The sequence below is a fragment of the Arvicanthis niloticus genome, chromosome 28, assembly GCF_011762505.2.
Source record: "Arvicanthis niloticus isolate mArvNil1 chromosome 28, mArvNil1.pat.X, whole genome shotgun sequence".
In the NCBI taxonomy this organism is placed as follows: domain Eukaryota; kingdom Metazoa; phylum Chordata; class Mammalia; order Rodentia; family Muridae; genus Arvicanthis; species Arvicanthis niloticus.
In genome coordinates this window covers 4,188,480-4,214,662 of record NC_133436.1, presented here as the reverse complement: position 1 = coordinate 4,214,662, position 26,183 = coordinate 4,188,480, and the positions used below count along the sequence as shown (strand labels likewise).

General features: G+C 47.0%; 1 protein-coding gene across 4 annotated transcripts in view; it reads left to right on the top strand.

Moving 5' to 3' along the window:
• The window catches only part of Rps6ka2 (ribosomal protein S6 kinase A2), a 281,111-nt gene that overhangs the window by 51,707 nt on the left and 203,221 nt on the right, over nt 1-26,183 (top strand). For 2 of the 4 annotated variants that reach the window (XM_076926602.1, XM_076926604.1), the window contains exon 3: nt 4,616-4,675. In XM_076926602.1, the coding sequence (XP_076782717.1) occupies nt 4,616-4,675 (60 nt within the window). Of the gene's footprint in view, nt 1-4,467; nt 4,525-4,615; nt 4,676-25,202; nt 25,414-26,183 lie in introns of those variants that run through there. The other 2 variants (XM_076926605.1, XM_076926603.1) reach the window with 2 other exon arrangements.

Sequence of the window (26,183 nt, the reverse complement as noted above, 5' to 3'; positions counted from 1 at the left end):
GTTACACTTGTGCTACATGTCTAGTTTTTATGTGATTGTGGGGGTTGAACTCAGCTCCCCAGCCTTGCATAGTAAGTGACTTTTCCCACTGAGCCATCTCCTCAGTCCCAAATGATTTTCTTAAAGTGATAGAATATTAATGTTGATTGCATGACTTAACTCTTTATAGGAAACAAAATTTATATATACCAGATCCTTCAGCGTGTTTGAATTGCTGCCCCCAGGTGGTCTGTGGTCCCTCTCTGGGCACACTCTTATAGAGCTGGAGCCGGGTGGCCATACACCTTGAGTCAGATGGATATAATTATGTTACTAATATTCTTTTTTTTTTTTTTTTGAGACGGGGTTTCTCTGTGTAGTCCTGGCTGTCCTGGAACTCACTCTGTAGACCAGGCTGGCCTCGAACTTAGAAATTCACCTGCCTCTGCCTTCGAAGTGCTGGGATTAAAGGCGTGCACCGCCACTGCCCAGCTGTTACTAATATTCTCAAAGAAGGGCTAGAAGCTCATGGTTCCCCATGATATTAAGTGTGAAGTAAGCCTCTGTGTTCCCCACATCACTAATAGGGCCAGCATCTGCACCTTTTGGCAATCCACCACTGAAAGTTGGCGCTTGTTTTTCCCCACACACAGAGTGTGGCAAGTTCTCTTCATCTTGATTATACAAATGGGGAAGTTGGGGCTGAGCAGTGGAGTGGCTTGCCCAAGGTCTGATGTCTGGAAATAACCTGGCTGGCAACTGAGGAGGAAGCAAGTGCCCTTGCAAGTTTGCAGCAGGACCTGGTGGTGGGCGTGACAGAGAGAGCCAAAGCTCCTCCAGGACAATGGCCATCGGTGTGGTGCTTGGCTGTGACAGAGGCAGCAACTAGGCTTGGACAAGTTACCTCCTGAAGGGATGAGCCTTTCTAGATTCCTGTGTGCTGACTCCATTTAGAGAACAATATACCTATGTACTACATGGGTGTGTAGGTCAGAGGACCACTTGTGGGAGTTAGCCTTTCCCTTCCTCCATGGGGGTCAAGGGACTGACTAAGTCATCAATCAGGTTTGGTAGCAAGCACACTTATATACACACACACACACACACACACACACACACACACACACACACACGCACACACACGCGCGCACACACACACAAATAAAACTGAAAGGAAACCAATTTTAATTTTTGTTTTAGAAAATTGCTTATACATTGGTTCTACCTGTTGCTTGTCAATATGACTGTACAGAGATGCACACAAAAGCTTCGGGTCACTCTATCATCCAGTGAGCAGGGGTCTCTTCATTCCCAGCTTCTTTTAAAGGCCTCTTTGTGCCCACGCTGTCACACATGCATCTGCTTGAATTGTTCTCTTCGCCCTTCCCTCCCCTTTCTATTTCCTTTCCTTTTTTTTTTTTTTTTTTTTTGTTTGTTTGTTCGTTTTTTGTTTTTTTGTTTTTTCGAGACAGGGTTTCTCTGTGTCCTGGCTGTCCTGGAACTCACTCTGTAGACCAGGCTGGCCTCGAACTCAGAAATCCGCCTGCCTCTGCCTCCCAAGTGCTGGGATTAAAGGCGTGCACCACCACTGCCCAGCTTCCTATCTCCTTTCCATCTGCCCCATCACAGAGACTCCATGGAGGAGGTGGGATCTGTCTTTCCCACTCACTCCTGGGTAGCTGCAGGGCAGAGGGGGAATTTGGAGCAAAGCCTCCCCCTCCACACCCTAGGTCTGGCTCAGGATGGAGAAGATGTGAGCTCAGTAACAGGTAGAGAGGACAGCCGAGGGGCCAGTCATGAGAGGTGAGGCAGGGTTAGAAAGGACAGTGCGATTGAAGGATTGTGGGAGATCACTGGTTCCTAAGCCACTTTTAAGCTCAATGTTTGATTCCTGATTATCTTGAGTATTTCTTGCAGACCTCTGTAGCTGAGAAGGGGCAAAAGCCCAAGTTCTAAACAAGAAAATGGACACAGCTTGGCAGCTTGTGTTTTCAGGGGTCCTAAGCATATCATGTGTAGTCTAAGGAGTGTGTCGGTGCCTGGAGCATGCTCGGGGGGGTGGGGTGGGGGGCTTGCTTGGTGGGTTGGTCACAGATAGAGTGAGGTGTGGATATCGTGTCATGGCATGCTCTATATGACAAGGCATCTGTCAGTCAGTACATCATTTATGGTCACTAGATAGGAACCAGATCAAACTGGCTTAGAAAAATTAGCAATCTGTTAGAACCCATTCTGAACAATAATGATCCCTATTGGATTTGAACCAAAATGTTCCAAAGAGTCCGTGGGATCTGGGTTTCTCCATATCCGTCTCAGTCAGGGTTTTACTGCTGTGAACAGACACCGTGACCACGGCAATTCTTATAAAGGACAACATTTAATTGGGGCTGGCTTACAGTTCAGAGGTTCAGTCCATTATCATCAAGGAGGGAGAATGGCAGTTTCCAGGCAGACATGGTACTGGAGGAGTTGAGAGTTCTATATCTCCTTCTGAAGGCAAACAGGAGAAGACTGGCTCACGGGAAACTAGGAGGAGGGTCTTATTGCCCATCCCCACAATGACATGCTTCCTCCAACAAGGCCACACCTATTCCAACAAGGCCACACCTCCTATAATGGCACTCCCTGGGCAAAGCATATTCAAAGACCACACCATTAGGGCTTCACTTCATTCTCTGGAGGGGGTGGGCATTTCCTGCACAAAACAAGCACATGCCCACACTTGGATCCTCAATAAAGATAACATGTCAGGATGAGACAAGGTAAGGCCTGGACCTCATGGTCTCTGGGAGGAAGGGATAGATGGGGAAGGCCACACACATCTGGATGAGATGGGATTAATGTCCCACAGAAAGAAAGAGCCCATTTACCACAGAGGGAGAAACTGCTAAATTGAACTAACCCAGCACTGTTTTCTATGCATGCCAGCACCATGGGGGCTAGTGTAAAAACTGCAACTCAGGTAAGAAAGTCAGCTAGTGGCAGTGCCCATTCCATTCAGCCATTGCTGTCTAGCTGGGGACATACCAGGCAATGGCTCTCACACACACTCATTCGAACACAGCCAGTATCTGTCCCCAGAGGGTCTTATTATCTAGGCTGGGAGTGCTTACAGCACCCAGGAGGTTCCAAGGTTGCCAGTGTGAGACTCCCAGCCTCCTGTTGGTCCTGTGGGAAGACATGCTGAGCTGAGGGTCAGAACCAACAGATGCAGGGCTCTCTTCATACCCTGAAGCGTGCACCGTGGTAACTTATGACAACCGAGGGCAGCCCGTGCAGCAGTGACACAGCAAAGACCTTTGAGTTCATTTGTGAAGTTGGCAAGTCTGCCTCTCCCTGACAGCTGGACCACAGTTATTATTATTAAGTAGCAAAGACATAGGCTTGAATTTTTTTTTCTCATCTCTGAGTCATTAGTAAATGTGAGGTAAAGAGACAGAGGTCAGAGAATACAGGACAGTGCGGTAAGGGAAAGCCTGGTCAAACAGATCAAAAAGCAGTCTCCTTAATATAATTATTATATTAATATAATTATAATAAATAATATTTATTTTATTAAATCATATTATATTTATATAATATTAATTTATTTAATCTTTATATTAATTTAAATATATAAATTAAATATTTAATTTATATAATTAAATTATATTATATATAATATTATAAATAATATTATATTTATTATATTAAATATAATAAATAATATATTATATAATAATATAATTACATAATTATATATAATTACATATTATTATATATAATATATATAATTAATATATTTATATATTCAGTGTGTATGTGCGTACATTTGTATGCCATGGTACATGTGTACAGTGTGTATGTGCGTACATTTGTGTGCCATGGTACATGTGTAGAGGGGTTAGTGGGAGGAAAAGGGAAGGGGAAATTATATAATTATATTTTAATTAAATAAAAATTCTTACTGAAAAAGCAATTAGAAATTATAAAGTTGGGCATTACTTCAAAAAAAGCATTGAAACAAATGTGAACATTAGAACCCACGGTTTGGCACCCAGAATACTCACTACAGTGAGGTCTGCTTGACAAAAGCCGAAGACAAATACCACAATAAGGGCTCCTTAGATTTCAAACCACCCCCACCCCCTTCTTTGTAGACTCGTATATAAGCAACATGTTATCTACTCAATCAAGATAGCGGGAGTTAAGAAAGTTGAGAATACTTATTTATTTATTTATGTGTCTCTGTGTGTGTACACATATGCCTCGTGCATTTGTAGAGAGGTCAGAGGTCCACTGTGTTGGTCCTAGGGATTGAACTCAGGTCTCTGCTACAGCCGATAAAGCCAACCCACCGCTCAAGCGACGGGCCGTTTTCAGTTGAGATTTGAGGCTCACGATGAGAACTTCATCATTTCCTCTGGCAAAGTCTTAAAAGTTGCACAAAAGCTGCCAGTTCCCCTCTCTGTCCTCTCTCAGAGAACCCCTCCAGCGTCAGAAGCTCCCGAGGCTCCTGAAACCATGTGGAGGTTTATGTTCAGAAACAAAAGGAGGACAGTCTTGGTGGGTACCCACGGGCAGGTGAGGACTGCAGAAGGCATGTGCTGTGGCCAGACAAACTTACCCATGTTCCTTCTCCACTCTGCTTTCCTAGGGCAAAGGCGACACAACCCCCTCAGCTGAGACGCAGCCAGCCTCCTCGTCGTCCACAGAGGTAGGATGATTTGCACTGTCATTTCCCTCTGCTAACGTGGTGGGACCTAGGAAAAATGACCGTCGTGAAGGCTTTCTCAGTTTGTTGGGTTGTTTACTTTGCTTGGAGTCTGACGAAGCAAACTGTGATGTGCTTTTTGGAAGAGTAGGATATAAAATTGGAAACTTTTGACATTTCTAGAGGCCGTACCTGCATGGTAGGGTGTGCAATAAAATCTTTGAACAGTAGGGGTCGCCTTGTGTGCCAAACAGGAACGGCACCCAGCTAACAGTTCTTATGGTGAAGTATTTTAGGTAGAGACTTTGAGTCAGATATATGGGTCATCAGAACTATTTTACTATGTTATGTGCAACACTCCTTTAAGACTTCCATGTGTCATTGGTGCCTGCCAGCTCCTGGGCTCTATGCTTGTTTGGGTGAATAAGGGTCCTAGGAGTAACATTTTGGGAGCTGGGCCTAAGAGGAGGGTCTTCGGATGGAGATGAGTTTCTCCTTTTTCAAATGGCCGTTTGCTTTTAATAATATTGCAAATGAGAAACTTTCTAAGGTGTCTTTTATGTTAGTTCTCAATATCTGGCTCCCAGGATACAAGTAATCCTTACCACGTGGGAGGAGGATACGGGAACCCAGGCAGGCCAGGCAGTGCTTTTTTTTTTTTTTTTTTTTTTTTTGGACTGGGTGATGCTAATTTATATTAACGTAGTAGGTGCTAAACAAAAACTCTCCTAATTTTGTGGCATATTTTATAATGATAATGATACATAATGATAGTATAACAATACTAATCAAGGAAAGGAAGAAAGTAGAGAGGTTTGTAAAGGAAAAGAAAAGACTGCAGGGTGTGCTCAGGGGCTAAGGTTTGGGCAGCCCGTATGACAGGCAACAGGCATTTTCCTCTGTGTATAAAGGTGCTGAGAGGATGGGCACAGAGGGAGGCCCCTGACACCCAGTTACTGCATGCCGAGCAACATGAGGCACAGGCTTGCTTGTCTCCTACTCTCCTCTTACCAATGAGATTTGTGGGGTTCTCCACTAGCTTTCACATGCTTTACCTTCTACCATGACATCATCCTCTCACTGTGACATTATGCTTTCACCATGACATCATCCTTCTACCATGACATCATCCTTCTACCATGACATCATCCTCTCACCATGACATCATCCTCTCACCATGACATCATCCTCTCACCATGACATCATCCTCTCACCATGACATCATCCTTCTACCATGACATCATCCTCTCACCATGACATCATCCTCTCACCATGACATCATCCTCTCACCATGACATCATCCTCTCACCATGACATCATCCTTCTACCATGACATCATCCTCTCACCATGACATCATCCTCTCACCATGACATTCTCCTCCCACCATGACATCATCATCATCCTCTTACCATGACATCATTCTCTCACCAAGGTGGGCTTCTATGTTAGGCATAAGAATTGTGTTGGTAGAATTATCTGCTCTGTGATAATGGGTGCTGGCATGTCATATCTCAAAGTGCTTCCAGCTGGTTTTGTCTAAGGGTAAGATGGATGTCCGAATGCTGTTTTGAAGGGTATCATAGTTTCAGTGAACTCAGGAGACAGTGTGGATTACAGAGGTGGTTGGACGGCTTCTGCATCAAGCCTGGGAACCTCTCAGTCCAGTTTCTATCCTCCTTAGCAAGAGGCAGTTACGGCTGCAGTTGGTAAGGCTTGGGCCTGTCTGTACATGGGTGGAAGAAGCTGTGTTCCTTGGGGAATCTGTTTTGTTATGGTGTATGTTCCCACAATCCACTCTTAGCCTCATCATAGCTGTGGGAGGAGATTTCAGTGTTGAGTGGCTCCTTTGCTCTTGGCTACAGAAATGAATGTAGGGCTCTAGTTTCAATAACACAAGTCATGCCTCTAATCCCAGGGCATAGAGAGAAGAGTAAGATTTCTGTATATTTGATGCCATCCTGATCTACTCAGCAAATATCAGGCCCTAGTAAGTTCCTCTGGGGTGGGAGAGGTATGCCAAGGGAATAAAATTAGGTGTGGTTTTTTTAGGAGCTAAGGATAGATTTAGAAGCCATGCCATGGGGGGTTACTGCTGATGAGTCCTTTCTAGAGAAATCAATGGCTTCTAATGAGGTGTCATTCATAGGGCAGTGGCTAGAATGGGAGGCTGTCCAAGAACTCAGCTGATTCTGTCAGGATGGTGTCTCCAGGTCAAACCCCAGGTCCAAGCACAGGAAAGCCTCGTGCTTTGGCAAGTTCCCTCTGTTCCCATTAATGCCCAAACGGGCCTGGCTGTGCTTTTAGTGTCTTGAGTATAACCTCTAGTTGCGGAGAAAACGCAGCATGGACCCAGAGTGGAGTTCTGTAGCAGAAAGTCAGGCACTGCAAGGCTCTTGGGCTGAGTGGAGACCTGACTGGAGGTCAGTCATTACTCAGAACAGGCTGGACAGCAGGGAGGTAGCAGGGAGGGGTAACTTTAAAGGGCTGGTTTTGGCCTTCCCTCTGCTGGTCCTTCTATGTTCTTTCCCTCTTCCTAAGTCTTGTTCTATAAAAAGACTTCAAAGGCTTATTTTAAAAGACTGTAGTACTACAGTGCCCTGGGCTGAACTCGTAGCAAAGATTGAGCTGTTGTGGTGTGTGTGTGTACCCAGAACTTTGAAGAATTGGAACTCTTCTCCAGTACTGTCATGGAGGTGGATGATGTAATGATAGTTTTAACATTAAGTTGCTAGTGTGTTTTCTAAGACATGCAAACAACTGTTTGATTAGTTAAGTTTTCTCACCATTGTGACTTTACTCTTTGTTTTTTGGGGGGCTATAATAAAGGGAAATCTGGGGAAAGAAACAAAGGAGATAAAGTTTCTTCCGAGGGGGTGATCTGTCTGGGCACAGTGCAGGTGGCTTAGTGCAGCACTGTTTTACAGAGAGGACTCTACACTCACTGACTGAGTCTAGATCCTGACAAACCTAGGCTTCCCGTCAGACAGGAATGAAATCTCAGGAGCGTGGCCACTCTTGATCACCGCCATGAAGCAACAGACGCCAGGCTTGCAGGTTTGCAGATGGGGAAACAAAGGCAGTTGTTGGACAAAATAAAAATAAGTCAGCTACTATAGAAGGAACACATGAGGTGCTTGGTGACCAGGCCCAGGCTTGTCAGCTGCCTGCCTAGCATCAGGACGTGTGTGTGTGTGTGTGTGTGTGTGTGTGTGTGTTGCTTTTGATTATCATTTGTGCAATAATCTAGTTCTTGCCAGCCACTTTGATTTACATTGAAATAATGAGATATCTCAGATGCAGAGAGATGCAACATACCGATATCTGCGAACATGAAGATGTTCCGTATACATCAGGCTAATGTCCACCCCTTCCTGGTTTGAGGCTGGCTGGCTGGTGGCAGCCCCATTTGAGTGACAAAATTAGTTTTGCAGTCAGAGTTCGTCAGTGGGGCTGAGCTCTGAACCACCAGGCCATCTTCTAACAGGTCTTCAGCCTTTCTCCTCCCACACCCACCTGACCAGGGCTGTCAGATAGATAGATGCTGGGCTTCTTTTCCATTTTACCATCCCTTACCTCTGTCCTTGAATCCAAAGCACAGAAAGCAGTATCACAGCTTTCTATTCCTTCCTATGGAGCTGGTCACCTGGAAGTGACATCTGAAAACAGCTGACATGCAGGGAATAAACATGAGAGTCTATGCTTTAGTTTTGAGCCCAAAGAACCTGCAGCAGAATAGGTTGTATCTCCAGAGCCCCTTGCCAGGGCAGCCCCAGCTAAGAGGCTCGTTCATTTCCAGCACAGTTCTATGTCATCCCTGCAGGGGAGCCAGGTGGGTGCTGACACCTACGACACTGACACTGCAGAACTGAGGGAGGCTTCCAGTACAGAAGTAGGGAGTGTCGCCTCAGGGAAACCTGCAATCAACAGAACATGGACACAGTGTGGCTTTCTGTATTTTGTCCGATGCAATTTCATGGCTGTATCTAACCATTAGATGCTCTTAAAAATTCCAAATGCAGCATTTCAGCAGGAATTGTCCAGAGGTTTATCTAGACTAAGGGAAACCCTGAGCAAAGTAGTAATTTTCCGTTTCCTTCTAGGCTATGTTTTGGTAAACCAAGCATTAACTTCAAGAAAAATTACCGATCCAAAATTTCATTGTAATATCTCTACCCCACTTCCCAAGTCCCAACATAATACACAGAGTTTGAAAGAAATGTCTGGAGAAAAATGATAGAGAAGAGGAAGGAGAAGAAGAAGAAGAAGAAGAAGAAGAAGAAGAAGAAGAAGAAGAAGAAGAAGAAGAAGAAGAAGAAGAAGAAATCCCCAGAGTCTAAAAGTTCTTCACCAAGTTCTAGGATCACAGGGAAAATGACTTTTCCATACTTTTCTATAATTTCCGAAGAAGTTTGTACTACAGGTGCAGTAGTTTTGTATATATTTTAACTAGTTAAGGCAGATCCTTATATTGAATATATCCTAAATATTTAAAAATAGCAGGACAACCTTGTTATACTGCACATTTTATCTTTCTGGGTGTGTCTGGATTTGTAGCAGGTAATCAGCTAATATTTGTCAGTTCAGGTCATCTCACCATTTGGAGGTGGCCTCTGCTCAGTGACACCAGAGGAAGCATTTGATCTGTTAAGAGAACTACTGTCCCCTATGTATTACAGATATGATGGTCCCCCCCCACACACACACCTCAGCTACCCAAAGAAGAGCATGCTGGGACTTGCAATTTACCTTACAAATGAGTTTCTTCACCACAAGCATAGCCTGGTGACCCTGAACAGGGTCAGAGCTGGGGATGCTGTGAAGGCCTCCAGACCCAAGGAGACTGGCTTTTTCGAGCTTCCCTCCTGTCAAGATACTACTTAGAGCTGCCAGGACACTGAGCCCTGCACCTAAGTGCCAGGCCAGCCTCACACCTGTAGGAAAGTGGACACTCTTAGATTCTTAGTTCTAAAAGCCAGACTGGCAGCTCACAGCCTCCCCCTTCCTTAGACCAGAACCTTCTAAACCACGGCTTCAAGAGACAATGGCCAGAGACATTAGGACTATCTTTTAGAAGACTCTCAAAGTTCGTGGAGCTGTCTGGTCATTACTGCAGGCCCTATCTGAGCCCCATGCACTGAGGTGCTCTGTGTCTGTCCTCAGGCTCCGTAGGCAACAGTGAGGGACCCATAGATGGGGACCCCTGTGCACATGGTTGCTTACCTTTTCCCTCCAGAAGGAATAATCATACCCTGCCACACCATCTCTCAAAACCCTTAAAGTGGGGGCAGCGGTTCAGGATTACGGTGAAGCACTCGTCTTCACTTCTCTGCATTCTTGCTTTCTGTCACTTCATACTAAGCAGTAAGAATCCAAGCAGAACTCTCCAGCGGCTTGTGACAATGTTAGGACTGGGTAGCGCTGTGCACAGGCCACAGAACAGTGTTTCTTATGCACAAACTCAACCAGTCTCACACCAAAAATATTTAAGGAAAAAGAATTTGTGCTGAATGTATACAGACCCTATTCTGGCCTCTGCTAACCAGTTGTATACACAGCATATACATCACATGTCATCTAGAGAAGACAAAGTCTAAGGGACACTGCACAGGTGACATAAGTCACTTCATGCTAGAGACTTGGGCAGCCCAGAGTTGGGAGGATCCTGGAGCAAGTCTTGAAGGTGGCATGGCTGCCTGTAATTCAGGGTTTGATTCCCAGCACCCACATAGAGGCTCACAACGGTTTGTAACTCCAGTCTCAGGGGATCTGATGCCCTCTTCCAGCCTCTGTGGGCAGCAGGCATACACATGGTACACAGACTTACATACACATCAAGCAAACAGATAATTTTTAAAGCCTAGGATTCCTCAGAATGTTGTCAGGATGAGAGGACATCTGCTCTCTGCCACTGCCATTCCAGAGTTGACCTGGTTTATACTAGGTTCATCAAGATGGTGGCTAAGTCACATGAGTGCCTGTGTGCACATGGCTTTCTTCAATGCCCTTGGTGCGCAGGGAGAGGGCTGGGCAGCCTGGATGCTCTGGCTCTGCCAGTTCTCTCCCCACAACCCCTGCAAGGATCTCCTTCCTCAGTTCCCAGCTGCAAATTGCTTTGTTAGATTTGTTCTCTCTCTCTCTCTCTCTCTCTCTCTCTCTCTCTCTCTCTCTCTCTGTATGTGTGTCTGTCTGTCTGTCTGTCTCTCTGTGTCTGTCTGTCTGTCTGTCTGTCTGTCTCTCTCTCTCTCTCTCTCTCTCTCTCTCTCTCTCTCTCTCTCTCTGTGTGTGTGTGTGTGTAATGGTACATGTGTGGAGGATGAAGGGCAACCTTGTTTGAAACCAAGTTTCTTCGCTGTTCATTGCTGTACACATAAAACTAGCTGGCCTGCAAGCTTCCGGTCAGTCTCCTGTCCCTGCCTTGCATCTTATGTCGGAGCGCTGGGATTACCATGGAGACAGGTGCTACCATGCCTGGCTTTATATGGGTTTGGGGGATTTGAAATCAGATCCTTGCATTTCCACAATAAGCCCTGTACCCACCAATCCCTCTCCACAGTCTTGAATTGTCCCATTCCTGAGCTTCCATCAAGTGTTAACCCGTAATCAGTCATTGCCTCACACAGTAGTCAAGGACTTCCGTGTCCCCAGCTTTCAAATAAGAACACTAAGGACATGGAGCCAGGGCGAGCGGTTGGAATTTGAACCACGTGATCTTGGCTCAGTGTCTTCACTCTGAACATGAATCTGCCATGTAGACATTTACTGGATAAACTCCTGTAATCCGTTTTAGGAAGATAAATAACATTTAACTTTTTCTCTGTGTAACCGTTGGCGAACAGAGAAAAAATTCGGGATTGTTCTTGGCCTTGCTCGATCCATGCTGAGCAGATGCCACTAACAAGGTTCTGCTAACGCTGGAACTAAAACTATGAAGCAAGAAGTGTAATTCCTCCTGCCGTCCTGATTTGCTCCTGGAACCTTGAAGGAGTCAGTCTCCAAGTTCTTAATACAAGATCCCTGCTTGAAGTGATAGCAATGGCAAATCAAGACCCGTGCCCGTGAGTCTTACCTTTTGTGTCTGAGCACTGAGAAGAGCTGTGTGCCGTCAATGCCTCTGTGCCGTGCTCCACCACTCTGACACATCTGAACACCAGTATAGAGAGGAAGGGGTTGTGTCTCATAATCACAGAGTGTCCCATTCCTTACTGGGTAGACCTGTGGCTTCTAGGCCTCCGGTGAGGGCACATCAAAACATTGTGAACACGTAGTGTAGCAGGCTGCTCACCTCATGGCGGGGAAGCAAACTGAAAGAGAACATGAGACCTGTATCCCACATCCTCCGAGAGATGTCACTCATCACCCCAAGGCCTCCCTCGAGGCTGCTTAACGGCTCCAACTCCAATAGTGTTTCAAGCTGGGAACTAACTCCTTAACACAAAACCGTGGTCCTTCTGGGATAGCCGCTCTCTCTACACTTCCTGCTGGCCCAGGCACCCACTGAAATTCCTTCTCCATCTGCAACCGGAGGAAGACACAGGTGACGGCAGTTTGCAGCAGAACCAAACTGTGGAGCTCTGCCCTTCCTTGGCAGAGTGGCTGACTCCCTGTGAGTGGAGCTGGTTGGGATTCTCCCAGAGACTCAGAGCATCCTCAGAGGCTTGGACATCAGGGTGTGGTGGGACCTCACCCCTGTGCCTCCTAGAGATAGCCCCTAGTAATTATAGACCAGTTCTGTGGAGGTAGAGGCTTGCTCTCATATGACAACAGAGTTGTGCATGCATCCTGTGTGGGGACCACACAGGACACCATTGCATATTTTCTTCCCTCTCCCGTGGGGCTGGGCATGGACGCATGGGCACAGATGGGGCACACATGCACACATCTGGAGTCCCTGGAGGATGCTGAGGATTAGATTAACTGCTAAAGTGACAAGGGACAGTGGCTATGGAATTGCCACTTGACTGCATTTGAGGATGAATGGCAGTTGGAAGCGGGAAAGAGAATTCTGCTTCCGCATTGTAGGTAACTTCTCTGACTCTCAAGCTCTTTCTTGTGCTTTGTGGATCGAAAAGACTCCTGTCAGGAACCTTCACTCAGGCAGGCCAGGCTGTGTGGCTCTGAGAGGAGTGAGGATACCAGGCGCTGGGGTCTTAACACAGGCTTCTGAGACAGGCTTCTGGTTCTTGTCAGTAGGCTGTTAGTATTCTGTCTAAACTCCACCTCCACAGTTACCTGGCAACAGCCGGGTATGCTCCTCCCACAGTTACCTGGCAACCGCCAGGTAGGCCTGGCCCACTATAAAAGGAGCTGCTTACCCCCTCCTCTCTCTCTTACCCTCTCTCTTACTCTCTGGCTTCTAGCTCCTCTCTGTCCCCTCCCCCTCCCCCTTCCCTTCCCTCTCTCTCCATGTGGTCATGGCCGGCCTCTACTTCTTTCTCTCTCTTCTTCCATCTTCTTTCCCCCACCTTTGCCCTATCTCCTGAATAAACAACCCCCCCCCCCCCCGAGGAACTGTTTGGTCTGGAGTGGTCTGTTCTAAGCTGCGCGTGGACATCAAGCACAGGCCTTGGGCTTTCTTCAACACTTCTCCAGATGGAAACTCTCCTGCCCTAAGCTCTGTGTGGGACACACACACTGCACAGAGACACTCGTCACTTCCAACCCCGTTTGCAATGGGGAGGACATGGTACATGATGTCCTTGACATCAGGTCCTCATTGTGTTGTTCTGAGTGGGTCCAAAACAAGAAAACACTTCCTTGGCAGAGGAAGACAGGACACTTGAGGCTCAGCACGATGGCTGGAAGGGAACAGGAAGACAGGATGCTCAAGGTTGAGCATGGTGGCTGGAAGGAAACAGGAAGCCTTGCTGTCACAGCATTGGTGTTGATTCTCTGGACATGACTGTGTGGCCTATGGGATCTTCACGTGCAGCGCCCATGTGGCCAATGGTGGTATACATTTGTTCAAAGCGTGGACCGACAAATAGAGAACTGCTTCTCAAAATCATTTCTTTAAACGCTCAGCCAGAGATAAAAAAGCCAAGGTTGTTATGACACTCTTCCACGGCATTCAATAAAGGCAATTCTTGTCACGGTCACCATGACAACATCCAGTCTACCCCTCACATGCATCTACAATTACATTCCATTAAAAATGAAAGGTTTCTGTCGCTGCACTCCAACCTGACATGACCACCATTTCCCCGGAGATCAAAGCCCTGGTGTGTTGGCTAATGCACTTTCAAAGGCACTGAGTCTTGGGTGATTGCCTTTTAATTCTTGTGGAAGTTGGAATGGAATTACATTTGAGATGGCTCAAACCACAATTATGAAAGGTAGTCATTTTAGGTCATGGCTATTCAGACTCGCTTCTCAGTCCTCTGCCCAGTTTTCTTTATACCAACTCCATGCTCAGCTACGTCATCATTGAGAGCCAAGAGGCACAGAACCTCCAGTGAGGGCGCTTGCTCTAGATCACAAGCAAGCAGGCTGAAGCATTTGTGAGCTTTGATGTGCTGAGCTGGCTCACTGTTACTAGCTTCACAGTCTGTTTGCAGATAACCAGCAGAGCCTGAATGCATTTATCTTCTGTATTGTTGGGTGCATCTTTCCCCTTGAAGGATTCCTTTTTTGGGGTAACACGCCATGCACCCTTGGACACAGGCGAATATCTTGAAGGCCTAATTCTATTCTGTGCACAAGATAAGCTGAGAAAATGGTTTGCTCCAATGGCTATAAGCTATTGTAAACAGGCAGCTTTTGTGGAAATTTACCAGCCTGAGTAGTCATAGACCTTGTAAATAGGCAGCCTTGGTGAACAGTACTAACTTAGATAAGGACAAGTGAATCATAGGCAGAGTCATAGCGACCTGTCCCCTGAACCTTCACCCAGCCGATACCCTGTTCCGAAAGATATCTGCACTCCCTCTGCTCCTGTGTCATCCCCTCCCCCACATCCTGCATTTTTGCGTTTATAACCCCTGTGTTAAAAAGTAAAAATTATGATTTGATAATTTAAAAAAAGAAGAAAAAAAATTGTTTGCTCCATACTCTAAGTGCCCTCTCCACACAGCTGTCCCTGAATGACAGTGATGTGGGGCAAGCCGAGACCACTTCCCTATGTAAGTATCTTTCCTAAGTACTTGAACAGGGAAAGGGTAGTTGGTGAAAGTAAGCTGCGTTTGCGTTTGCATGTGCTTGAAACAATTCCAAAGACTCCGTGATCTTCCATAGAGCGTGTGGACCCAGCCACCAGAGGAATGGGCGTGGAGCTGGTGAGCTGGAGCATGCTCAGACACCAGAAATCTCGAGAGATCTGAGACTGGCTGGAATACAGCTAACTCTCTCCTTGTCTCCATGCCTTTTTTGGGGCACGTAACCATGACCCCCAACTAGGTGATCACAAACAGTCACGTACTCAGCACCTGGACTGTCATGCTAATGAGACATGAGCCTTCAGCCAATGTCCTTTCCCTTTCTGGATATTTCCACACCCTTCCTCCAAATTATGTAATCCTTGGTTCACAAGGAGAGAGGCTGGACATGGTGGCCCAGGCCCATCAGCCACCTCCCTGATGTGGTGGCCCAGGGAGGCTGAATCAGGAGGCCATCTAGGTATGGCCACCTTAGACAACTTATCCAGACCTTATTTCCAAAATGAAAAAAGATTGAGACATAGCTCAGGGGTAGGTAACTGCCATCAAGGGCAAGGCCCTCTCTTCAGTCTCTAATATTGAAAACTGGGAGGAGGAAGAAGAGGAGGAGAAAGAGGAGAGGAGAAAGAGTAAGAAAAAAAGAAAGAAGTTAAAAACAATTAACAATTATGAGGCCATGTCCAAACATGGTCAACGAAGATGTGTAATCCTGGTACTGATGCAGAAGAATTGTAAGTTGAAGGCCAGCTTAGGCTACAAGACCTGTTAAACACACAAGATAAACACACAACCAGAGACGAAGACAGAATTGTGAGAAAGGGAAGACCGTTCTCTTCAATTCACTTCCCCGCAGTTCTATGTCCCTGTCAGCTGCTGGAAGTAATACAAAAGTTTCTAAAAACAGGCATTTCCCTATACTGCCAAAACCTGTTCCACAACAAGGAGGCGGCAAAAATGTGTATGCATGTCTCTGTGGCTCACATGCCACACGAAGGAGCAGCGCAGGACTAGTGTCACCATGACACAACCTCGTGCACAGGACGACCCACCTGCAGGAATAAGCTGTTATTTTTACTTACCATCCCTCAGCTAGAGCCAACTCCTGGGTAAAGGGACATAGAAGAGGGAAAAGGAGGGACCTTTTTACACACTGTTAGGGGAGCCTGGCCAGTGACCACTAGACATACTAGACATACTGTGGGGAGGGCCACAGAGCGGCCACTCCGGATCTCTGACAGTTCTGAACATTGTAGTAATTCTTCAGAGCTCTGGCTTTGATGGATTCTGCCAGATGCAGTAACTCCCCAAGGGATTTCAAAGAGCATGGGGAGCCTGCACTTAGCACACAGGAAGAGCGGTGCCTTGGGGGCTGAGTGCTGTTTCCCATCCTTCTGGAGTTTGCAGAACTGGGTTTTGTCTGCAGCCACCCAGCCGATGCCTAGGAAATGGACTCCTCCTCTGATGGCTTTGGTGGCTGCTTGAAGAGGGCTGTGGGGAGGAGGAGGAAAGGAGATGGCCTGGGTTGCCGCTAATGCTGGTGACGTGCTGCACAGTGCTGAGGGGTATGATAAAAGAAGAGGCAGCTGCCAGGTGGTCAGAATGGCTTGAGAGTCTGTGGAGCCGAAGCGACCCTGGGCAGTGAGAGATGATCAGGCGGTCACACAGGAGGCTGCAGAAACTGTTTCTCAGAAAGGTAAGGTAGGTGGAGGGGGTGGTACTGGCAGTTGATCTTACCATTGAGAATCACCAGGGGTACAGAGCTTGCCACTGAGGGCCAAGGAAAAGGAAAAATCACCTTCTGGAGCAAAATGAAATTCCATCTTTCATTAAGGAGAAAGATGCCCATGTGGGAGGTTGCAGGTGAGGCCACGTGGAGGTTGTGGATGGATAGAAAACTCCAGACAGTACCTGCTGACAACTCTGTCAGTTTCTATGTTTTAGCTCTTGAGCTGTGACCCAAGCAGATCAAGTGTCCCCATGTGTAGTTTCATAGTTGAAAGCAAGGGCCCATTCTCAGTTTCTGTAAGTTTAGAAAGAGGACAAAGAGAAGATGATGGGCAGTCATTATTTAGACTTAATAAAAAGGTGAGTTTCAAGTGAAGACGGTCATCTAAGCATTGCTCTAACGGTTTCTCATTTTGGACTCCTATTTTCTTTTTAAAAAGTTGTTAGTGTGACAAATATATGTAACATAAAGTATCACCTTTGCCTCTTTCTCTCTCCTGCTTGGTGTAGTCAAGTGACTTAGGTCATTGTGCAGCCATCATGACTAAACACTGACAGTCTCCACTCTGTGAACATCTCACTCCATATCCCCCCCCCCATGTGCTCACTTTAAAGTTAAATGACAGAAACACATTTATGTCCTTCTCTGTTCACATCAGATTACAACCAGCCTGGAGCCATGAATGTCTCCTTTCTGAGACTGAGGCTCATACAACTCAGGCTATCCTGAAACTTCTCTGTGTGGTCAAGGATGCCCTTCTTCTGATCCTCCTGCCTCCACCTCCTAAGTGCTAGGATTACAGGTGTGTGCCATCCCCCCCGGTTCATCTAGCATTGGGAGTTCAACCAAAGGCGTTGTGCATGATAGCCAAGCAGGGTACGGACTGAGCGACATCCTCAACCTGAGGAATTACTTTTAATTGTGTATTCTGAATCTCTTTAAAGAAAAAGAAAAATAATAGCCAGGTAGTGCTGGCACACACCTTTCATCCCAGCACTTGGTAGACAGAGGCAGGCAAATCTCTGTGAGTCTGAGGCCAGCCTGGTCTTCAGAGCAAGTTCCAGGATAGACAAGGCTACACAGAGAAATCCTGTCTTGAAAAACAAAAATAAAAACCCAACAACAACAACAACAAAACAAAACAAAACAAAACAAAACAAAACAAAACAAAACAAAACAAAAACCCAGAGCAGAGTGTGGTTGGGGGCTGTCTCCAAATTTGTTACCTGTCTGTGGATCCCATTCCCCTAACTAGGCTGCCTTGTCTGGCTTCAGTGAGAGAGGATGTGCCTAGTCTGGCAGTGACTGGTGTGTGTGTGTGTGTGTGTGTGTGTGTGTGTGTGTGTCTGAGACAGAGAGAGAGAGAGAGAGGGGGGGGAGAATGGGGGAAGAAGCTGTGGGGGGTGGGAAGAGAGGGAGGCTGAGATTGGGATGTAAAATCAATCAATAAATACATTTTAAAAAATACCAAAAAAAAAAAAAAAGAAAGAAAGAAAGGATGAGAGGAAGGGATGGAGGGAAGGAGGGAGAAAAGGAGAGGGAGGGGGAGAGAACAAATGCATGGCTGCATGGAGCAGTTCACTGCTGTGATCCCAATTCTAGGGGAATGAAAGAGGATCAGAAATTAAGTCATCCTTGGCTACAGAATGAGTTTGAGGCTAAGACTGTTTTTTTTTTTTTTTTTTAAATCAATTGGGGCGGGGGAGTCTCAAAATGAGACTTTAAAATCTTAGCTACAGGATATCAGTTTTGGGACTTAATCTCTTTTTGAGCAAAACTTGTCTTTTAAACAGTGTGTCTAGCATTTCTCAGCAGGGCAAGTCCTATAAACTGTCACACGGTGCTAAATGGCACAAACTTGGTTCTGTGCAGACCTGGGGGTAAATATCCTTATATCTGTAGATCTTCCCGTGTGAAAATAAAAGCACATGTATGTCTCAGTTTAAAATCACTCCAAAAGTGATACTATTAATATATGAGGAGAATGAAAGTTGCCTTCGTCTGCATTTTGGGTGTAGTTAGTGGGTAGCCTGTTCCCCCTTTGAACGGTCCTCCTCCATCTTAGCCCGCAGGCTGCTGCATCTCAACACTGGCTTGCTAATAGCTTACTGGTGTATGATTTAATTTAAAGGAATGTTAGGATTCTGGAACTATTTCTTACTAGATAACCCATCTTCTGGTCAGAGACTTTTGGAAAGGTTAAACTCAATACAGAGCTGAAAGATTCCAGTGTCCCTGCTGAGGTGACGGCAGGAAGACGAAGTTGGCACTCAGCCTGCAGTGGTGCCCACCATGGGTATCTAAAAAGGCAGTCTGCTTGCAGAGGAGTGTGTCCTGGGGCTGGTGCTTATAGCTCCTTAAGGAGTATAATCTGGACAGAATAGACACAGAAAACAAAATCCCACAGAAGAGCAAGCAAAGAAACCTGAGGCAGACGGTAAGCGCATCTACTTTCATTCATGAACCCCGAGAGAACATCCCCAGAGACCTCAGAGAGAGGCCATAGCAAAATGTCGCCAATAGTGTTCTCTGCGAGGGTCTTTTGATTGACACAGTGCATCTGAATGGCGTTTTGTGCTATGACCTGACTGGCAGGCAAGGGAAGAAGCCAAAATACCACTGTGAAAAGCCTTCTATAGGGGAACCAGCTCTGGGCCGGGGGAGGAGGGTCTAGGCCAGTTGGTGCAGAGTCTGGCTTCATTCAGGGGCTGTTGGAAACTACTAGCCAGGCATAGGGCATCTCAGATCAGGCACCACAGTCTTTGGGGGACGAGAGACATCCATTTGGATCTGGTGGCTCTGAGCTTGGGATCCTTGACATCTAGGAACGTAGATGTTTTATGCTGCAGGTGGCAGGAGGCGCTCATAAAATTTAGGGACTGAAGGGATTTCAGGAACCACATAGACCTTTTCCTTTACTCTAGGGCGGTGGTTCTCAACCTGGGGGTCGCAATCAAAGAGGGTCAAATGACCCTCTCACAGGGGTCTCCTAAGACCATTGGAAAACACAGGTATTTACAGCATGGCTCATAACAGTAGCAAAATTACAGATATGAAGTAGCAATGAAAATAATTTTATTGTTTGGGGATCTCCACAACCTGAGGAACTGTATCAAAGGGTTGCAGCATTAGGAAGGCTGAGAGTCACTGCTCCAGAGGAAGAGACCAGGTCTCTAAGATGCTATGATGCCTTCTTTGTCCACGGTCCCACAGCCAAGAAGACAGTGAGGCTGGACTCCCACCTGTGGACGCTTTCAGTGTCTGCTGTTCTAGTCTACCATGGCTAACCATGCTGTCCAGCAGAGCTCAGCTAGCAGCCCCAGACTAGGAATGGACCCTGCACGTTCAGCTTTTCCAAGTGTCTGTTGCCAGTGCTCTGAGATCACAGCTTGCCCAGGGAGCTGTTCTCTAGGTTCCCCAGTCCCTTGTGAGTGAATGGCTTTCGTAGGATCTTGCCTCCCCACACAGACTGACCAGAGTGAACCCACACCTAGATACCTTCCTCACGGACTGCCCCTGTGGCAGACGGTCTCTTCGATTGTGGCTATCTTTTATCCGCTGGGTTGCCATTCTCAAGAAATTGTAAAGTCAAAAAGGTTTTACATGCAATTTAAAAGATTGATGGGTTTTGTTTATTCAAGATCCCTGAAAGACATATGATGTGACAAATACATATAGATAAGAACAAGTCCTGTGTAGGAGAAGAGCTCCTGGCATTTCATTGACAAGGGAGTAGCTACTGCCAAGAGCCACAGGTACGGTGTGGACACTGAGCAGGAGTTCCTGCATGCAGGGTCTCTGCATTGAGGAGATGGGTATGAGAGGCAGCAAGACAGGAGATCACAGACAGAGCTCTGGCCTCAACAGGGGAGTCTTTAGTATTTCCAGGTTTTGGTTCCTCATTGTTCTTGAGTTGGGTTGGCAGGTGTCTGGCCTGGTTCTCTTCCAACATTACTTATTGCTAACCCTTGAGAGAGCCTAGGGTCCATTCTCAACTCTGGCCTCCACAGCTCAGTACATTTCCCCCGTTTCAGAGAATCAGTGGTTGCTGAGCTGCTCCTGTATGCAGTGTCAGGTTTCATGACAAATCCCCATTCACACATGAGGACCAGCACTTAGTCTGTCCCCTGTGTCTGCATTTTACACCCCTGTGCGAGGTTCTGCACTGAGCTTATCAATGTGATGGTCCTGCCTTTACAGCATACTGCTCTGCTGCAGAATACAGTGGGACAATGCAGAACTAGGCCAACAAGGAGATAGGGGTGTTTTTTCTTTATCCGAAGACATGGCATTTATGTTCACCATGTTGCACAAATGTCCAAGAACTATGCGTGTGTTTTTTGTTTGTTTGTTTTGTTTTATTTTGTTTTTCGAGACAGGGTTTCTCTGTGTAGTCCTGGCTGTCCTGGAACTCACTCTGTAGACCAGGCTGGCCTCGAACTCAGAAATCCGCCTGCCTCTGCCTCCCAAGTGCTGGGATGGATTAAAAGCGTGTGCCACCACCGCCCAGCTTAACTATGTGTGTTTTAGAGGAATATTGTTGAGTCTTTGTGGATACTAATTTTCTGGAGTTATAACTAACATTTTACTTATGTAGAGACTAGTTCAAAATGAACAGTCAGTTGAATGTGATACTGTCACTAGAGCCCATCCCAGGGACACTTGTCCACAGAACAGGGCACAGAGACATGCATGGGAACACCTGTCTGCTCATGCCTGCTCATGCCTGTTCATGCCTGCTCATGCCTGCTCATGTCTGCTCATGCCTGCTTATGCCTGTTCATGTCTGCTCATGCCTGCTCATGCCTGTTCATGTCTGCTCATGCCTGTTCATGTCTGCTCATGCCTGCTCATGTCTGCTCATGCCTGCTCATGTCTGCTCATGTCTGCTCATGCCTGTTCATGCCTGTTCATGCCTGCTCATGCCTGCTCATGCCATGCTCATTATGTGGCAGAATGCAAAAGCTCCAAGAGCAGGTGAATGGAAATGTCAAATTACCAGGGTGCAGATCTGGCATCTGCAAGTGCCACACACTTGCAGCCACATGACTCAAGAGGCTGGAGCAGGAGAATCATGAACTCACAGCCAGACTGGGCTACAGAGTGAGACCCTTGTGTCAAAAGAAGACACAATCAGAAAAATGTGTGTGTATCTCTCTGGCTCCGTTTTTCCTGAGGAATTAATAACAAACAGGACACCATCAGTTAGTTAATCATATAAGATACTGGTGGGTGTGCAGGTGTCAGGGGAAACTGGGTTCTGATTCCTGTCTCTCCCTTGAGTCCATTAACTCTGCTGGACTGTCTTCCTGTCTTTAGGATTTGAGTAAGCCACGCCCCCTGGCAAGAATTGTCCTCATGTATGATCGTAGTCAGCACCACAAGGCTGAATATAATCATATTCGTTATAGTAATACCATAAGGCTGAGTTCATTAAATATTTAGTAGCTCCTTAATATCCCTTCAGTTAATGCCCCCTTTGAAGTAACCACTTTTCTCCATGTTCACTGTGAAATGCATAAGAGGTTTTTCCCTGTCTCTTTCCTTTCCCTCCTTAAAAATTAAGGTCAGCCTTTCAGTGTATTCTAAATTATGTCTTCAGACATATATAAGTCCTCAGTTCCTTTATCTGCAACTAAGGTCTTAAAGTGTCTGTGTGTCTGTCCAACACTCCCAAGGTACTCCACAGACTTCTGTCCAGTATGAACTTTCTAGCACAGTGGCAGGTACCCATGGGCTGTGACTGTGCCAGACTAGTTCCTATCTGAAGATCATGGGACATTAATAGCAAAAAAAGATAGACATAAATCATACTTAAAATAATCAATGTGAACTTGACATAATTTCTAGTGCATGAGGTATTGATGGTGAAAGGCTAAAAGACCCTCCAGAAGGGGACTCCATTCCAGTCTCAGGACGGTGCACACCCAAGGACTCAAGAGAGACTCGCTTGCTGCAAACACATGAGGTAGTTTAATGGTGGAGTGCTCCAGGCCGCCCGACACATGTCTCGAGCAAGAGACAGAGGGGACGACCCCCAGGCTCCAAGGTTTAGGGTTTGTATAGACACGGGGTGGGGAAGGGGAGGAACCTTTCGTGTGGTTACACCTAATTGGTTGTTTTACAATTTTTGAACATCAGCAGGCTGTACCAGTCAGTGGGGGCAGAGTGCAGTTCCTGCAGGCGGATGCTTATGTAGGTTAGCAGAGCTTTGCAAACCTTTCTTATCAGCCAGTTCCTGAGATGGCTTAACAGGCCTTTGTCTGGTAACTCTGCATTCCTTGGTAACTGATTAACTGGGCCCCTGGCTAGCAAGCCCTGAAGGCAGCATTTTTAGCTACTTGGGTTTGGGAAAAGGAATCTACAGGGCCCTGGTATTTTATTAGTTTTTCATGGGACCCACAAAATTTCTTTCAATGGGACCCTCATGGGAAGGTTTTTATATGGCATGCCCTTTAGACTGGTATGGGTGACAGGCCCTTGAAACTGGACAGGAAGAAAGCCATATCTAACCTTTGTCTTTTCTAGCACCTTTTAGATCCTATTCATTCTTGCCTTCTTGGTTCTACTGGGATGTCTTTCCCAGGTGAAGCCAAAACTGTTTTTTTTTTAACAAGAGTCCGTCAATCCTAACGGAGCTATGTTCTGCTTGCTCCTTAGATATCAAGAGTCTGAATGCCTGTTTTTATGGCTTTCATTGAACTGTTAGCAATCACCATCCCTGGCCCAGCCAGCTGCCTGCATGTTTGCAAAGGCACAGGTATCTATCTGTAGAATGGCCCCTAGGCGAGGGAACTGTTGGCAGATATGACAGAATGTGTAGACCCAAGGGAAGCCTTGCCTCAGGGCGTGGGGTGGGGTGGGATGGGGTGTGATCCCTGGGAGTCGGCTCTGTACCTCGCCCCATCCTCATCCTGCAGAGTCAGCCCCACAGCTCCTCCTCCATAGAACTAGTTGGTTCTTCTCATGACCTCTCTTTCTCTGACACCTGCTGTTGTAGGGAGGAGAGTCATGGCTTCCAAAGCCCGCAAATCACTTTACACTGACGCTGTGTAAAGTCACTGTAGTGTCAGAGTTTACTGAAAGAGTTAAAATTTTTTAAACCTTCCACAGATGGAGTCAAAAGTGCAGATCAGCTTGTTCTGCGCTCTGGGTCCTAGGAAACTAGCTATCCACAAGACAAAATAAATTAAAAAAAAAAAGAGTTCAGAGCTGGGAGTTCAGGACAGCATGACCAAGCGCTATGGGTACCAGGAACTAAAAACTGACCATAAGATAGATTGAATAGGGTTTGAGCTGGGAGTTCAAGTTAGCGTGCCTGTGCACCCTGGATACCAGGAACTTGGTTGACCACAAGATAGATGGCTGATTACGTATAGGCTCTTAGAGAATAGCCTGTTCCTTGTACCCTGTCACAAACTGAATAATGGGCTGGGACTTTCCACAGGTGCTCTCCAATAGCCCTCCCTTACTCCCCCTGGGTTGTGGTTTTCCCCCTGAGTTGTGGTTTTGGGCTTTAAATTCTGTCTCCAAAGCCCCGGGGTCAGACCCCATTGCCCCTGCGTGGGCTACAGGTCTTGACCTCAGTATACTGATTAAAATATGCCTCTTGCTGATTACATCAAGTTCGGTGTCTTGCAGTTATTGGGGTGACTTCGAATTCCGGAGGCTTGAGTGAGGTCCTCCATTCGTGGGGGCCTTACATTTTAAGTTGGGGAGTGCCCTTGGGGTGTGAAAAGCCTGAGGCAGGTAGAGCAGAGCCAGCTTCTGGGTGCCCAGCCCCTTTTGTTCTGTGAGTGAACAGTGCTGGGGTTTCTGCCATTGCAGAAAGCTCACAGGGGCCCTCAGTTTGTACTGATGTCCTAACTCTAGGGCCTCAGAAGACTCAGCTAAAATAAACTCATGGGGGTTGCCCTGATTTTGTCTAACTAGTGTTCTTATCAGCAAGGGGATTAGGGTAGAGACATACAAACAGCCTTTTGAAGACACATGGAAAGGACATGGCAGCAAGGCCAAGGAGGAAGGGCCAGGAGTAACAAGCTTTGCTGATCTTGGGCTTATACTTCTTCCTCTGGTGTGTGGGATCCAAACATCTATCCAGGAGCCCAGCTCTCAGCAATCGTTAAAGCATACAATCCCCCAGTGGGAGAGCAGAGTAGACCATGCGTGTGCTGGCCAGGCTGCTCCCTGATGCTTTCGGAAGGCAGTGAAATACACTGTATTTACTGAAGACAATGGAAAACATTGTCTTCAATAAGAACAGACCCGTTCTGCCACTGACAATGGGGGCTGTCTGCTCTGCAGTTCCTCCACCAGTAGGCATCATCTATATGTTCCGGAGTGCACATATGTATACCATATGTGAGTGACATGTATGTATGCTTGCAACCACACAGAGCTATGGGCGTTTGCCTCCGGAGTCCAGCCACTGTCTCTCCCAGGCATGACTCTGATCCTCTGGCAGGCAGCCCCAACGCAGCTTCTCCTGCAAATCCCAGGATACAGAGGCCCCGGGCACGGTTCCTCCTTTAGCCTGTCACCATAGAGCTCCATGTTTTCAAAGTAGGGGAATACTCCTGGGATCCCAGTGACTGCCCCAGGGGTACTGGTTCCTCTTCATGCCAGTAGGATCGTGCTGGCAGCTCTTGAGGAGTTTCTGTGTGTCCAAAGTGTGGCCAGCATGGCCCAGGAGCAACCTGCAGCTCAGAGGGGCAGACGTCGTCTGTGCTCAGAGGCGGATGCGCTGGCAAGGCACGATACCTTCACTTCTCCAACCATAGGCCAGGGACCCTACTGGCCCCAGGAGACCTCGGCATCGGCAGGGCTGACTGTCCTCAGAGACTTTTTAGAAAGGAAAGTCCAGGTCAGTGGGTAGAATGTAATAAACACCCGGGGCTGCATGGTGGGGAGTGGCCGGTTAGTCTCCATGTTCATGGATCCTGGGATGGGAAATTTACAGTGAAAATTCCTATGCCCGGGAGATGAACTTGGAAGGGTGGTACCCACCGGTGATGTTTCAGAAAGTCTGAGGGTTCCAGGGAGACGACTGCTGGCTGATGGGAAAAGCAGCTCTGGGCAGAGTGTCAGAAGCTCGTTTGCAAGAAACATTCAAACCACCAGTCTCCTACTCTGGGTGTCTGCTGCAGAGAGAAGTGGCCATGCTGTCACTGGCAGCCGGCACCTGTCTGACGTAGGCCTGGCTGCCTGTTCTCAAGTCATGAGTGAAAGGGGGAAAGAAAAGGGAGAGGGTCCTTGCAGATCCCAGAGTGCTCAGGGTGACCTGCTGTGGCTGCTCGGCAGAGGCTGAGCTGCCCAGGATGGGGGTAGCTCCCTGGGGTTAAGGGAGCCCTGGCGGGTGCTCTGTGACTAAGCAGTACTGTTGTCATAGCAACGTGGGCCTGATGTTCAGACACGTGCTGTGTGAAGTACCTTTCAGTTACAATTTCTGTTACACGCTCGTTAAAAGCAGTGACCTGGCTAAGCGGCTGGCGCTGGAATGGACTGGGACTCAGGCTTCTTTTTCTCATTCAGTGTCTGGATGTTTGGGGCCGATTGTCTATCCATTAATCTTCCCTGGCTAGAGGCTGGCAGTGAGAGAGCCAGAACCACCTAGCACTCTGTAGTGTGGGAACC